The sequence below is a fragment of the Oryzias latipes genome, chromosome 16, assembly GCF_053564925.1.
Source record: "Oryzias latipes strain Hd-rR chromosome 16, Olatipes_Hd-rR_3.1".
Taxonomy (NCBI): domain Eukaryota; kingdom Metazoa; phylum Chordata; class Actinopteri; order Beloniformes; family Adrianichthyidae; genus Oryzias; species Oryzias latipes.
Window position 1 is genome coordinate 11,366,064 of NC_136252.1, and position 14,809 is coordinate 11,380,872.

At 42.3% G+C, this 14,809-nt stretch overlaps 1 protein-coding gene across 4 annotated transcripts in view; it reads left to right on the forward strand.

The window, feature by feature from the left end:
* cdk14 (cyclin dependent kinase 14) overlaps positions 1-14,809 on the forward strand; it is a 165,477-nt gene that overhangs the window by 68,103 nt on the left and 82,565 nt on the right. For all 4 annotated transcript variants that reach the window (XM_004077647.5, XM_078933418.1, XM_011484940.4 and 1 more), the window contains 5 exons: positions 886-980; positions 2,450-2,529; positions 4,411-4,505; positions 6,838-6,900; positions 13,764-13,887. In XM_004077647.5, the coding sequence (XP_004077695.1) occupies positions 886-980; positions 2,450-2,529; positions 4,411-4,505; positions 6,838-6,900; positions 13,764-13,887 (457 nt within the window). The remainder of the gene's footprint in view (positions 1-885; positions 981-2,449; positions 2,530-4,410; positions 4,506-6,837; positions 6,901-13,763; positions 13,888-14,809) is intronic.

Genomic DNA, 14,809 nt, shown 5'->3' on the forward strand with positions numbered 1-14,809 from the left:
GTACTGCATTTATTGCCGTTTCCATGCTCAATTGGAGTTCCTGTCTAATGAACCAAAAAATGATAAAAGCTATTATGAAATTCATCTAGTTTGCTCACCAATTAATTTCAAATATATATGAATCAATAAAAAAAATAGGTTGTATATTCATGTATTGCAATATAATTTGAAATATTGAAGTCAGTTGCTAATACCTTGAAATATATTTCTTATGATATATTTTCCAGTATATTGCAATATATTTGTCTTTTGTAAGTGGAGGCAGAGCCCAGGCGATCAGTCCTTCTGTTGTATCCGCAAATCACAACTACAGACAAGCAGAGAATAAAAATCAGACACTAAGTATAGAATACTACCTGGCTGAAACGTACAGTGTGTGCTGCACAGTGAGAAGTTAGACTAAGATCTCATACTGATTAGTCAGGTCTGACCGCCCTTCAGTTCCCGCCCCCTTCCTGCTCTGTAGCATTTGTGTTTGGAATCCTCACTTTTTTAGCCTCTACTAAGCACTAAGCTGACGAGTTAGTCTGTTTCTTATCCACACTCCAAAGATTGGAAAGGTGCATCATTCTGGAAGGCTGCCAGACTAGGTTGTCAATAATAAGTAGAATATGATCAGTTTCCTGAACAATGTAGGTTCCATGCAAATTTGTAGAGAAATCCCACAGTTCCAGTGGGACCACTGGAATGGCGTGCGTCGCCGGACACCATTGGAGACCCCAACTCTGTATTAGAAGAACTTTTTAGGAGTTCCTTTTCCTTTCCTTCTAACACATATGACACCCACAGCGCTACTGAATGTAATATCTCATACTGTAGTTGCTTACTATTTTGTTTTGAACTTGGTTTTACTTCCTAAATCTATGAATTTTTTTTTTTCTTTAGCCAACAAGCCCAAAATTTGGAAAAGCAGATTCCTACGAAAAGCTTGAGAAACTGGGAGAAGGGTCCTACGCTACAGTTTACAAAGGAAAAAGCAAGTAAGTATGTGGTGCATTTTAGGTCTATTTCTGACGCAGTCACTGTATTTTCCGTCTATAAGGCAAACTTAAAAAAACAACATTTCTTTCTGGTTGTGTTTAGTAATGTTGAAGCGATTTAGAGTAAATTGTGCTCTGTCATAATGTTTGGTTGGGTGTTATTGTTAATACACAAATGCTGTGTTTTCTACGTGTTACTATTGTTGGGAGTTAGTGTAGTCACATATAACGTTTGTTTTGGCGCTATCAGTCTGGATTTTGTGTAGTAAAGAATATTTAGAGTTACAGGTACTGTGAAAACGCTAAAATGGCTAACTTTCAGCGTGTTACTGGACAAAGCAGTTACTTTGAACACAGTTAACAGGCTGAATGACTGACAGACTTATCTCTGAAGCTAGGCTCTCAGCGACTCACGTTCAAGCGGCCACTTTGAAAGAAAAGTCCATGCAAACACGTGTTAACCCAGAGATCGGGCTTCCGCTTTCATAACTCAGTAGTTCTGTTGGGGACTCTATGTACAATTCATGGATTGCTCACTGGAAGTTTAAACGGTTGAATTTCTTGAAGCTAAATTGCGACAACGCTGAACTGGGACCACTCAGGGACTCGGATTTGGTAGTGACGTGTACCGTCCTTTTCAAACGTGGAAGTGTCAACCGTTGGAACCGTTCTGCCCAGCTCGAATAATTTGATACCAAGTCGTATTGGAAAGGAGCGGTGAAAGAAAAAGCCTGAAGCAAGATTTGCGGGATTTGCACCACTTTGACTTTTCACATCAAGTCTTATCCGACTGCAGGTGGTGGACAAGCGTTAGTAAACAGCAAAAAAACCTCCTCATTCATCAAAGCGCGTATATCACGTTGTTCATCACACTATGTTCCCCTATAGTTTGGTGTACCTCGTATATGTATTAAGTTAGAAAGTGGACAACTTATAAATGGTGCACCTTATAATCTTGTTCACCCTTTAGTGTGGAAAATCCAGCGTTCTTCTTTGTGGTGAGCAGGATTTGGAAGGAGCAGCCTTGCCACTTAATGAATGAATAAAATTAAAAAGGAGAACAGTTCAGGCTTGAAGTAAACAACCCTGTTTGTGCCGGATGTTAGACTCGGACTGAGGATGGATGCTTTCACTCGGCAGTCCCCTTCATGGCTTTCTGCTGTTCTCCCAGGTTTTCCTAATTGAATTCAGGATAATAAAGAGTTCAGGCATAAAAGTCCACTCCCCCTGATCTGTGCAGTGAGAATGTGATTGCGCTTTGTTTCTCTCTACAGCAGCTGTGATTGGTGAGTTTCATTTAATTGTAATCCAGTGGCCTTGTAGCAGAGTCGCACTTCGCTGCAGCTAAATTGCTCTTTACTGACAGAACTATCCTCCAATTCATCTGACTTCACTGAGTTCAGTGGACTGATGTTGTCATAGACCACAGATGAAACGCAATTAATGAACTTGCTGTTTGTTGTTGACAGGGTGAATGGAAAGCTTGTGGCTCTGAAGGTGATCCGTTTGCAGGAGGAGGAAGGAACGCCCTTCACAGCCATAAGGGAAGGTAAATGTCAAAAAAAGGAAAACACACTAACATTAGTCCATTTTATTCTTTTCACTTTGCTTAAATCCCCAAGAAAACTGTTTAGAATTTTAAATTTCAAAACTATGCCCTGAAACGAAACAGGTTCTTTGATTTGGGCTAAAAACAGCAAAGTCCTAATTAAAAGGCCCCTGGGAACGCTTTGAAAATAGATCAAAAGATGATCGGAGTGGGACTTTAAGTACATTTAAGATAAATGTCCACAAAGAACCTCCTTATAATTCCTTCTTGATTTGTGGCTGTTTGCAAGATTTGAATCGTTTAAGTCCATTCAGTGCGGTTGTTTTTCCACATGCAGAGTTTGTGGGATCCTGAGGTTGTGTCGCTCAGATGACACTCAGCCTAATGGAGCTCTGACACCAAACCACCATCAGACTCTCTGCTGCTTAGAGCAGCTAAACTCCTGGAAGAAAGCAAACTGTCTTCAGCTCAACAACAAAAAGACTGAAGTCTGAGATTTTAGAGACAAGAAAGAAAAAAGTGAAGGTAACCTAACGTTAGAAATCCTGAAGTTAAAACACTCAGAGCTGAACTTCGGCCTCACAATGAGAGATCTCAGGTCAAGATTCAGAGAAGATGCTTAACGTCTGCATCTCCTGCTGGGTGGACTACTGTAATAGTCTTCAAAAAGCTGCAGGTCCTTCAGAACACTGCAGTCAAAGTTTAGACCAGATCAACACATTCCTGCTGTTTTCAAGTCCTAGGACACCAGTCAGATACAGAACTGCTTTAAAGCTGCTCCTGGTTTATAAATAAGCCGATGGTGTGGAATACAAATACTTATCAGTATTTCAGCAGGTTGGAGGCCTGAATCAGTTGGTAGAACTGAACAGGGTGATTCTGCACACAGACAGAGCAGCATCTGATGAAACTAGAGGTCCTCGAACCGTGTCTTTGTTTACACTCTGCACGCTCAGAAAGCGGTCCAGTCTTTGATCTGGACCAACGTTGGTCCATCCTGCTGTGTCTGTTCATCCAGACCTGCTGATGGCGAGGCTTCGTTTGTCAGTGCATTTAAGAATTTTTCAACTTTAAGAAAACATAAAATGCCTCTCTGGCATTCAAGTTCCGGCAGTGCTTGACATCTGCTGGGACCTGGAGCTGGGATCGCCTGAGAAGGAAGCACCTTTTCAACAAAGCTGCTTCCAAACACTTTTACTACACTCTCATCCATCACAGCTTTTTACAATGAAATGTACTCAAGTTTGTGACTGTATAGGTCAAATTTGCCACTGACAAGAATTCTGTGCTGTTACCATAGCGATAGTCGAAGGTATTTTGGACTGTATTGGAGGGGTTCAGGTCAGGACAAGCCTCCTGCATGACTGACCTGCTGTGGCTGAATGAGGTCTGCTTGGTGGTCGGCTGGTGTGCTTCTGGTGACAGAAGGCAGTGATGTTGTGAGTTACAGCGCTTATCTGAGTTTTACTAACATTATTAACATCTAATGAGTCTGCTTGTTCAAAGATGCATGGCCTTGTAGAAGTACTCCCTCTTTTGTTTTTTCATGAGCTTCTCTGTGATCAAGATGCAAAACTGACTTTTCCAGCCTTCTCCTCCTTTGGTTTTCTTCTGGGAATAGTTCAGATTGCTGATTGTAAGAATCCCTAAGTTTGTTTGAGGAAAACCGGAGCTGATGCTTCCCTACGCACAACCTCCGTGCTCATCAACAGCCCGTTGACCTCCATGTAAATTTAAGATGAGTGGCTGTAAGAACTTTCTGAGATGTTCGGTCCTCTTCTGATCCTCGCCATGCAGACAGGCGTTCCAGCTGATGGTTTCAGCAGCTTCTCCCATCTCCCCTCATGCTCAACAGCAACTCTGATCTTTCTCTTCCTTCAGCATCTCTCCTGAAAGGCCTGAAGCATACCAATATCGTGCTCCTCCATGACATCATCCACACCAAGGAAACCCTGACTCTGGTCTTCGAGTATGTGGTGAGTCGACACTCTGCCTGTGAGCGCTTGATGCGTGCACGGATGAAAGCTGCAGTTTCAGCAAAAGTGAATGCGACCACAGTTTAATGAGGAGACAAGGGTCAACCCTCGTGTGTTTCATCTGTTTAAATGTTTTATATGAAGCCTGCAGAAACTGGAGAGCTCAGTATCGCCTTGGCCAAGGGCTGCTTGCAGACTGTCGGAGCAGCTGCTGTTTTTCCCGCCTCAGGCTCATCTGTCTGCTCCTGCTAAACACACAAAGGCAATCAGAAATACATTCTCTAAAACAAACTCATGAAGAAAGACGGAGGCTTTTCCATAACCTCGAAAGAAAATATGGAACTCTGGCAACGTTTCCATGCGTTTAAGTCATCAGGGGCTTCACTGCTGAGGGGCTCCACGCACACAACATTAGTGTGGAAATGTTCATATCCAAAATGTAACACAAACATTTGTATGAAAAAACAATCGGAGGAAAAAAATGTGCCTATTTCTGTGTTGAAAAGGCCGTGGAGCTGTGTGTGACACAGGTTTTCCACAGCAGAGGTGGAGGCATTGGATGTTAGACATGACTCACACAGGCAGAAATGACCACTCATTTGTGCTCTGATGTGTTCACTTCAGCACCACTCAGTATGGTATTAACTGCTTTGATAGAACGGGAATGAATGCATATTGACATTCCTAGTAAATATGCTGTAATCCGGTATAAATTATTATGATCCATGAGCTGACAGAGCCAGAGCAGTGAGCCTGAAGGAGTGACCGTATGGCAGTAGATGTACAGGAAATCAATGAAAACACGACTTGTTTTCTTCAACATGATACACAGCAGAAATACAGAACAATCGGTTTTATTTCTGCACTTAAACAATAAAATGCAAATGTTCTTGTAGAGAGCTAAGGCTCCATTACAAACCTTTTTACCTGTGGTCAGCAGCTCCTTGTTAGCCCACATGGCTATGTTTTCCCTCTCCACTATCCTCGATGCTGACCAAAGCTGCTTATGAAGTCTTGCATTTTCATTTCTCATTAACGTGAATAAATGAAGGATAAATTAGGGTTGGGAGCAGAACATCACACATTAACCATGGAAGTGCAGATTGATGTTTGCAGCTGACTGTAGACTGCAGACACCTGCGTGACATCAACTGCCACATAGTTGAATATTTTCCTGCATACACTGTAAAATTCACACCATCTTTAGCAATGGCGCCTCAGTCTGCAGTCAGCCTGCTGCCTCAGCCTGGTTCCGTTCTGGGACAAGCCAGTGGAGGACTTGGTTTGCTTGAACTGAAGAGCATCAAACCGCCTTGAAAAATCAGGCAGGTTTTACACTGATTTTTGTAGCAACCTGATTGTTTGTTAAGACCCATACGTTGACCTCAGGAGGGCCGTCCTGCTCCTTTACTCAACGGCGCAGCTGATCGAGGTTTTCTAAGCATCTTCCTCTCATCTGAACGACTTTGCTCTGTCCACTGTCTTTTTCTATCTTCTGACCGGCATCCATTTCTGCCGGTCACATTTAAAGTCAGTGATCTTGATGTGCTGAGTCAGATAAGATCTGTCAAGCTGCTGACTCAGCTTGTTGGCTGTGTTGCGTGAGACCAAGGACAGCGTGATGCCTGGCTGGAAGGCTGAGAGTGTCAGTAATTGAGGATATGTTAATGTGTGGGTGATGGGAAAGGAGGTTGTCAGCAGGTTGTATAAGAACTCAGAATTATAGAGAAGTTAATCAGTTTTGGAAGCTTTTGGCACAAGCTTGCTCCTCTTTAATGGGTGTATGTGTGTCCCACATGTTTCTTTTCTTATTGAAATTCCTAAATCTGAAAGAGATTAGTCAGGTGACTCACTGCTGGATTAAAGTTTCATTCATTTAAAGCAGCAGTCGTCCGCTCAGCAGGACTGACAGGGGGAAACAGAGAGGACCCCGAAACTGACGGGCCAGAATCACTGCATCTGTTACGGAGACAGAGATGGAAATGAAAAGGCAGGAAACGGAGGCAGAGCGCAGAGGAAGACGAACAGGCGTCCGCGCCTCTGTGAATTATTCAGCAGCTCCGCTGGCGAGGTCGGCAGCAGGAGATTGTAAACATCAGCGTGAACGCTGAGCCGCAGCCTCACAGGATGAGCGGCGTCGGCCCCCCACGCCTGTCAAACGCAGCTCCACTGATGGCGAGGGTGTCAGGCGAAAATAATCCCTCATTTCTGTGCTTTGCATCATGGAGGGGGGACACTGAATCAGAGGAACTGCTCCTGCCTTTTGGGCGTTGCATCACGTTGCATAACCTGTCTCTTCCTAATAATTTCCCACCACTTTTCTTGTTTGCAGCACACAGACCTGTGTCAGTACATGGACAAATACCCGGGGGGGCTTCATCCAGACAACGTCAAGGTACGCCTCACATATGGACACAACTTTGTGTTTGTAAAACTTCATCAGTGCAAACAAAGAAGGTACGTGGAGGGGGTGGATGCTGGTGGAGCATGTCAGAAAGATTCCTGTGCTGGTTTACATCGTAGTCAAGAACAGTCCTCCAAACTAAAGATGCTGCTTTCATGGAGGCGCTCCCACTTCAGGCTGGTTCCCACTGAAAACCTGTCACACGTCCTTCCGCCTTCTTTGATTTTCACACATCACTCTTCATCTGCTGTGCAACAACTAATGTGTGATTGGTGGAACATTTTGGTGGATGCTGAGTTTGGAACAGGAAGTGTGATTCCAGCAGAATTCTTCATTTGCTCCCTTCAGTTTTAAAGCAGTCGTCCTCCTCAGCTTTGCTCTGCAAACAGCCGCCATGGCTGGACGCACATGAATAATTGCCGTTACAGTGATGGCGAGGAGCTTTTCTTTTTCTCTGACAGCAGACATGCTGATATGGTGTGTGTGTTGTGTGTGGATGTTTGTGTGTGTGCAGACAAGTAATATGAACACCAACCCTGGGGGTTGGACCAGGTAGGTGCTTTCATCCATCACTAATGTTTTTCCTTCATATTCATTATAAACATGTGAAGTTATCTTGGGTTATTTGTGTTTTTGATGCTGCTTTCATCATGGAACTGGGTTTAATAAATAAATGATGCCCAGAGTTTAAATGAAACATTAAATTACATTTTATTCATTCATTATCAGCTGATTATGGTTCAGGGCTCATATTTGAGTTCAAATTCTATGAGAGGGACCTGAACTTTTCGACTACAGTAACATATCCAAAAATTGCACCATATTTGCACTTAAATGCACGTTTTTCAGCAAATTTGGCAAGTGCCGAGTGGTGGCATTTGTAATTGTGAGGCGGCAGTTGCATTTTTAGGCGCTGCAGAGCTGTTAAGACAAAGTTAAAAATCAAACAGTGGGCAGATATTTTTTTTACATCAGTCAGTGGCCACCTGGAGACATTTGGAGGTTGTGTGGTGGCAGTCCAGCAGGTGGCAGGAAGGCAGCACTGCTATAGTTCAGGGGTTCCCAAGCCCCGGGCCGCGGACTGGTACTGGTCTGTGGGTCATTTGGTACCGGGCCGCAAAGAAAGAATAACTTACATTACTTCCGTTTTTTATTTATTTCGGAATCTGAAAGATGTTTTATTTTGAAAAATGTCCCGATTCTCTGTTACGTCCGTCTATGTCCGTTTTTTTCCACCTTTTTTGAGCCATGGCACACTTTAACGTTGACAAAAATCCGGATGCACACCAGCATCCAAAAATTAAAAATGAGAAACTATAGTCTGTATTGATCTACGGTCCCTCTCTATGCAATCTCACGTGCATTTTTGTGGCAGAAAAGGCTGGAAGTTGCAGCTGTTTTATCTAAAAGATGTAATAGGAGTTAAGTTAGAAGATTTAAAAACTGTTTGATGTGTGTTCGTTGTGGTTTTAAGACGTTTAACAGGGAAAACTCGTTGCAGCACAGATACTCTGTCACTTTAATCCAATGCATCATGGGAGATGTAGTGTGAAAACTGCTGCAAAAGGGCAGAAAGATTCGCGTCTCTGAGCTTCATTGTTTTGTTCACTTGTTCCACGGTCTGACACCGCATTCTATGGAAAGCTATACCGCTAAAGACGAGCTTTAGCTGGTATTTTTGTTAGAACTGAGAGACTTTATGATCTAAATCAGAACAAGGAAGTGAAGACTTTAACCACTTCTGATTGGTCAGACTGATTGTGATGGTGATTAAGCCTCCAAGAATGATTGGTGGAGACAGTTAAAGGGGCGGGACTTTTCCGAAAACGTCTGAAACTACAGCTTAATCGCGGTACCGTCATTCTTATCAAAATGTCTTTAATAGAATCAAATAAACACAAAGAAAAAAGTATTTTATGATCTTTCATATTCCTAACTACTCAGTGTTTTATCAGGGCCTGTTTGGATGAACAAAGAGCTGATATCCATGGAGATGGTAAATGTTTTTAGATCAGTGAATTAATTAGGGCAATTTCCCGCGGCACACCTGACCATCTCCCATGGCAAACTAGTGTGCCGCGGCACACTGGTTGAAAAACAATGGTCTATGTCACTCTTGACGCAGGCCAAGAAAGCTACATTTAATAGACAGTACATCTTTTTTGCACCATGATTGTGGGCAGGGGAGAGGATGATGACACCTGTGCGATGTACAATAACATATGTTTCAAAATAAAAGCTTAGGGTTCATCTTGTCAGGTCTCTGGTTCTCCCTCATCGTAGCATTGCTACAATTATCATCCGCCCTACATCTTAAAGACCGGTCTGTGAAATCTTTGTGTGACGTCATACCAGTCCGTGGGGTTAAAAAGGTTGGGTACCACTGCTATAGTTGACTGATGGAGGGTCTCCAAGGTCCCCAAAATCATATGAAGATCGGCCGATTTCAGACTGCTACCCTCCAGCCACCCCCTGCCCCCTGCTGCATTTCCCCTTTGGAAAAATCCAAATACCCAAACAAATCCAAAACACGTGTTGGGAATATCCAAAGGGAGTTTTGATAGTATTATAGGATGGCCACACAACCTACGGCTTGACAGCCATTTTGTGTCAAAGTGTAAGTTTATGCGGTTTTCAAACCAGAGCCTTCTAACTGTGAGGGGAGAGCGCTAACCACGACACCACCATGCAAAATTTGGTTCGCTCCTGTTAAAAAAGAAAGAAAAACTTGTTGCTCTTCAAATATGTCCAAGTCATCACTTAATCTTTAAGTTATATGACCATATTGACAAAGTGTCTTTAAATATCCTTACAGGATGATAATAATTAAAAGGTTTCAAGAAAACAAATAATGTCACTCTGTTAACCAAGAGCCAATGTTCTCTTTACAACCCAAAGGTTGTTAGAAAGAAAGACACTACCACTGTAGTGGATGCAGTCACAAAGCCGGCTGGTGACAAAACGGCTCAGTTTCTGTTAGAAACCAACTCCAAAGAAGAGACTGTTGGAATGTTGCAGAGATTAGATTTTGATCTTGATATACATGAACAATCACACATTTTCCAAGTTAATGTTCCTCTGTGGCTCATCTCTCACCCGCCTCGTACTGAAATAAGAAGCTGTCAACTCAGTGACAGCAGATGCACCCTCCCTGATTGGACTCCACACCGCTTTAGTCAGCCTAATTAGCCAAAGCCACACTATCAGTGAGGAGATATAAGTGAGGGGTGGAATGAAGAGCTGGATGGGTTTTTGACTGACGTGTCGACAGAAGGGGAGAAAGAACTGCCAGGTCACAGATTCAAGATGAAAATGTACAAAGTCTGAGCTTTTATCCTTTCATACTGTTTGTCAGTTTCTACTGTGAAAATTCTTAATTCCTTATGAACCTTTTATGCAGTTCTTTATGATCCCTCCCCCCTGGAGTTCCAAACAGGAAGTACCTGCTGGCTCCAAGAAGCCAAAATCCCATAGACTTCTATAGAGAAACAAACAGCTGTTGCTCAGTCATTCTATTGGTCAGAATCTTGATCTGATTCCTTTTCTTATCATATTTTTGACTATCCCCTTTTCATTTAAAAATATTTTTTCTTCTTTGCAAGTAATATCAGTTATAAACTGACCAATCAGATGCCTTAATCAAAGTAGTAGTAGTAGTAGTAGTAGTGGTTTTTTAACCCCTACGGCCAATATTTAAAACGTTTGATTGACAGATTTCTAACCAATCACTGCTTACCGTCATCATTTGACTTCAAAAGGGGCGGGGAGCATCTATCACAAAAAAGAAAAAATGATGACTGAGTTTATTTCAGTTGGTTGGGGCTTAAAGAAAGCCCCATTTAATGGGCGACTTCACACTTGCTTAGTTTTAGTTCTCATAAACAGTCAATGGTTCATCCTCATTAAAAGGTATACTCACATAAAATCATGCGTTCTTTGTTATTTTACATGTTCAAAAGGCTTTTGGAGCGGGTGCAGTGTAACACCACCCTTGCTTGACTCACCTCAGCAGAAATTCAATATTCTGCACTGCAGTGCAAGAACTGAAGCAAAGAGACGTGCTGAAAATGGTGAAAGATGTTTTCTCAAGTTCAGAGATTCTTCTTTGCATGGAGCAGGATTCTTCTGCCCGCAGTCCTCTGGCCTCCACGGATTCAAACCCTAAACACCCGCTCCTCTCCTGTGCCACGCTTGGGCCTACTTGAGTTATTTGTAAGGAAAAGGCAGAGTACACTCTGGATGTGGCCACAAACAGGCAAATGTGTGACCTCAATAATTCTGAATACAGCAGTTAACTCAAAATGTGCTTGAACTTTGGGAGTAACTATGACATGCTTGGAGAAAGATCACAGCAGCAGATTGCACCCTAACAACCTCAGGAAAATGCCCGAACATTACAGGATCACAGCTGCTGCCTGAAGGGAGTCCTGCATCTCCTTTGATGCATCTCTGTTACCCTGCTGTCTGCTGCACTCTTCTCCATCATAAACTCCCTTGGAATATAACCATAGAAAGCTGCACAATGCCATCATACTAAACAGTTCATGTGCTATGGAAGTTTTTTTGGAGCATAATAAGAAAAGAAAATCAAAACCAGAAATGCTTTTTCATTTTCAAAATGAAGCTTTCATTTTTTGACTCAAAATTAGAAAGAAAAAGCAAACCGCCAAACGCTTTTTTATTTTCTACTTCTATTTTCTACTTATTCTGTCACTTAATTAAAATGATAATGAAAGTGGTATTTGACATTTCATTTTCAAAAAGTTCTCTGGTAAATGTGTAGCAAAATTCATTTAGAAATATCTAATTAAATCATTAAAATGGATTAACAGAAATGCTTTTTTCATTTTCAAAATTTAACTGCATCAAATGATTAAAAAATAAAATTAAACGTCACTCCTTTATAAAACTTTTTCATTTTCTTCTTCATTATCGCTCATTCTGTGACATAATTAAAGCGAAAATGCAAAGAGGGGATTGCATTTTCGTTTTCACATCCACCCCGCAGAAACTGTAGCAAAACTCAATACCAGTCAGCATTTCCAGGGGGAGGCGGGGCGATGACGTCAGTGCTCACTCGTTGTGGCTACAAGCTCTGCACGTGCCAAGCATATCGGATCAGTGCTGCCGGTCTATTCGTGTTTGTGTGAAGTGAAGTGAAGGGAAGGGTGCTTTGTAACATTCAACGCTCCAGAGGACTTCAGACCTCAGTCCGTCTGACCGTGTCTCCCGGGACAACCGAGTCTCTGAGCAGAAAAGTAGCTTTGAGGCGGCTTTTGAAGGCGGAAGTGCTGCTTCGGGCAGTCCTGAGAAACCATACAATCATGTGAATTTGTTTTTCCAATCGTGTCCATACAAAAAAAAGGATGAAGTTTTTCCCACATATTTACAGCCAAGATGCACATTGTGGCATTGCCCGCAGTAAGGAGTTTAAATGCATCAGAAGCTAAATGTTGTTGTTGACACGTATTAGCCTGATTCTAAACCCTTCTCCTGAATCTTATGATGGTTTTTATTTTATTTTCATCATTACAATAATTATAAATCTGGTTTTAATTTTTTCCCTCTCGGGTTAAAGCAGGACTGCAAGCTTCCAGACTCGGTCAGAGAGAGGGATGGAAAACTGCTGCCCGGCCGTCATGCCTGGAAGCTGAAGCAGAGACTCTCTGGGAGAATCTCTGGGATGAACTCAAACACGGACACATGATTACCATGTAGAACTCTTCCAAATAAATAAACCTGATCTCTCAATAATCTCTGTGTCTTCCATGCATTGGAAGTGAGATATATAGTGACACAGACACCGCTCCATGTAGCGATCGCTAAAAACATTAGCTGGTAGCTCCTCCCACACTCGGCCTGGTGTGTTCATGGAGCTCCAGTACATAGAAGCTTCGCAGAACTCCAACATCCACGCAGTCCGGGAATATATTTTCATGAGAAAATAAGAACTGCCAAACCGACCCTAAAATCACCTAAATTTTACTACTCCCTACTCCCCTAAAGCCATTTTACCCGCAAATTTAGAACCAAAACTGCCCAATCTGGCAACACAGCCGGGAGAGCAAAGAGTGCAGAAGAACAGTGAGTACTGACATAATCGCCCCGCCTCCCCCCTGGAAATGCTCACTGCACACTTTTTGCGGGGTGAATGTGAAAACCCAAATGCAATCCCCTCTTTTCGCATTAATTATGTCACAGAATGAACGAAGTTAAAGACGAAAATGAAAAAGCATTTTAAGAGTGACATTTAATTTTATTTTTGAGTCATTACTACTCATTTTCCAGAGAACTTTTTGAAAATGAAATGTCAGATACCATTTTCTCTGTGATTTTAATTAAGTAACAGAATAAGCGGTGTTGAGGAAGAAAATGAAAAAAGCGGTTTGGTGTTTTGCTTTTTCTTTCTAATTTTGAGTCAAAATTTTTCATTTTGAAAATGAAAAAGCATTTCTGGTTTTGACTTTTATTTTTAACCCTTGTGCTATCCTAGGCACTTTAACATTGGGAGTTGGGTCATCTAGACCCACTAGACAGTGCGCTGAACCTTTTTTCTTCAATGATTTGTGATCTTCACTGGTGTCCATGGATTACATGAAATCTTTCCACCTTTATCCACCTTTGTCATGGTAGGGAGAACACGTCAATGTAAGGGTGGGGTCATCTAAGATAGCACAAGGGTCAATTATGCTACAGAAAAACTTCCATACATGTGCTGCCCCCTCAGTGAAGTTGAAGGCTTTACTTAGCTGTTCAGACACAAATGTCCCGTCACTGACAAATGAATGCAAAAAGAAAACATTCTGAGGATAGATCCATGTTAATGTTATTCTCTTTTTTTAAAATCTTTTCAGCTCTTCCTCTTCCAGCTGCTGAGAGGCTTGTCGTATATCCACCAGAGGTATATCCTCCACCGTGACCTAAAACCACAAAACCTGCTCATCAGTGACACTGGAGAGCTCAAACTGGCAGACTTTGGTGAGCAACAAGCTGCTGCTCTGTTCTGCAGCCACTGTATCTCTATTTGTGTGATTTAGTCGCAGCCACCAGGATTCATCTTCTGTTTGATCTGTGCAGCCACCCCTTCGCTCAACCTTCCTAGTGTTCAGAAAAGCCAAACACAGTCACACTTCTTCTGTTTTGAAGCGGGAGCTGCGGCAAAGGTCGTCTCTGGATATGTTTGCCACAAAAATGCCAACTGTTTTTGAGTCACATATTTTCCTTCCAAGCATAAGGTTGGAAATTAATTCCAAAAATATGTAATCTTGTTGGAACTTGAACTTCAGACCAGTCTGAGGTCCTGTTCACTCTGGAAGAGGTTTTCTTCCAACATATGTATCTCTGCACTTTGCTGCACTCATCTTTCCTTCAATTGTTACCTGTCATCCTGTCCCTGCTGCTGAAAAACACCCCCAAACCATGATGCTGCCACCACCATGTTTCACTGTTGGGATTGTATTGGGCAGATGAGCAGTGTGTGGTTTTCTCCACACATACCGCTTAGAATTTACACCAGAAAGTTCAGTTTTGGTCTCATCAGACCAAAGACCCTATTTTTTCATAGTCTAGGAGTCTGTTGTGTGTTTCCATCAAACTCTACGTAGGATTTCATGTCTTCCACTGAGGAGAGGTTTATTTTGGGCCACTCTGCTATAAACATCTGACTGATGCAAAGATGCAGTGATGTTCACTTTTCTTTTATCTCCAAACTGCATCTGTGGAGCTCAGCCAAAGTGATCTTTGGGTTTTTTGTCCTAACCCCTCTTACTAAGACTTTTTACCACAATTGCTCAGTTTGGCTGGACGGCCCGGTTTTGGAAGAGTTCTGGTCGTCCCAAACTTCTTCCATTTAAGGAATCTGGAGGTCACTGTGCTCTTAGGAACCTGTAGAGCTGCAAAA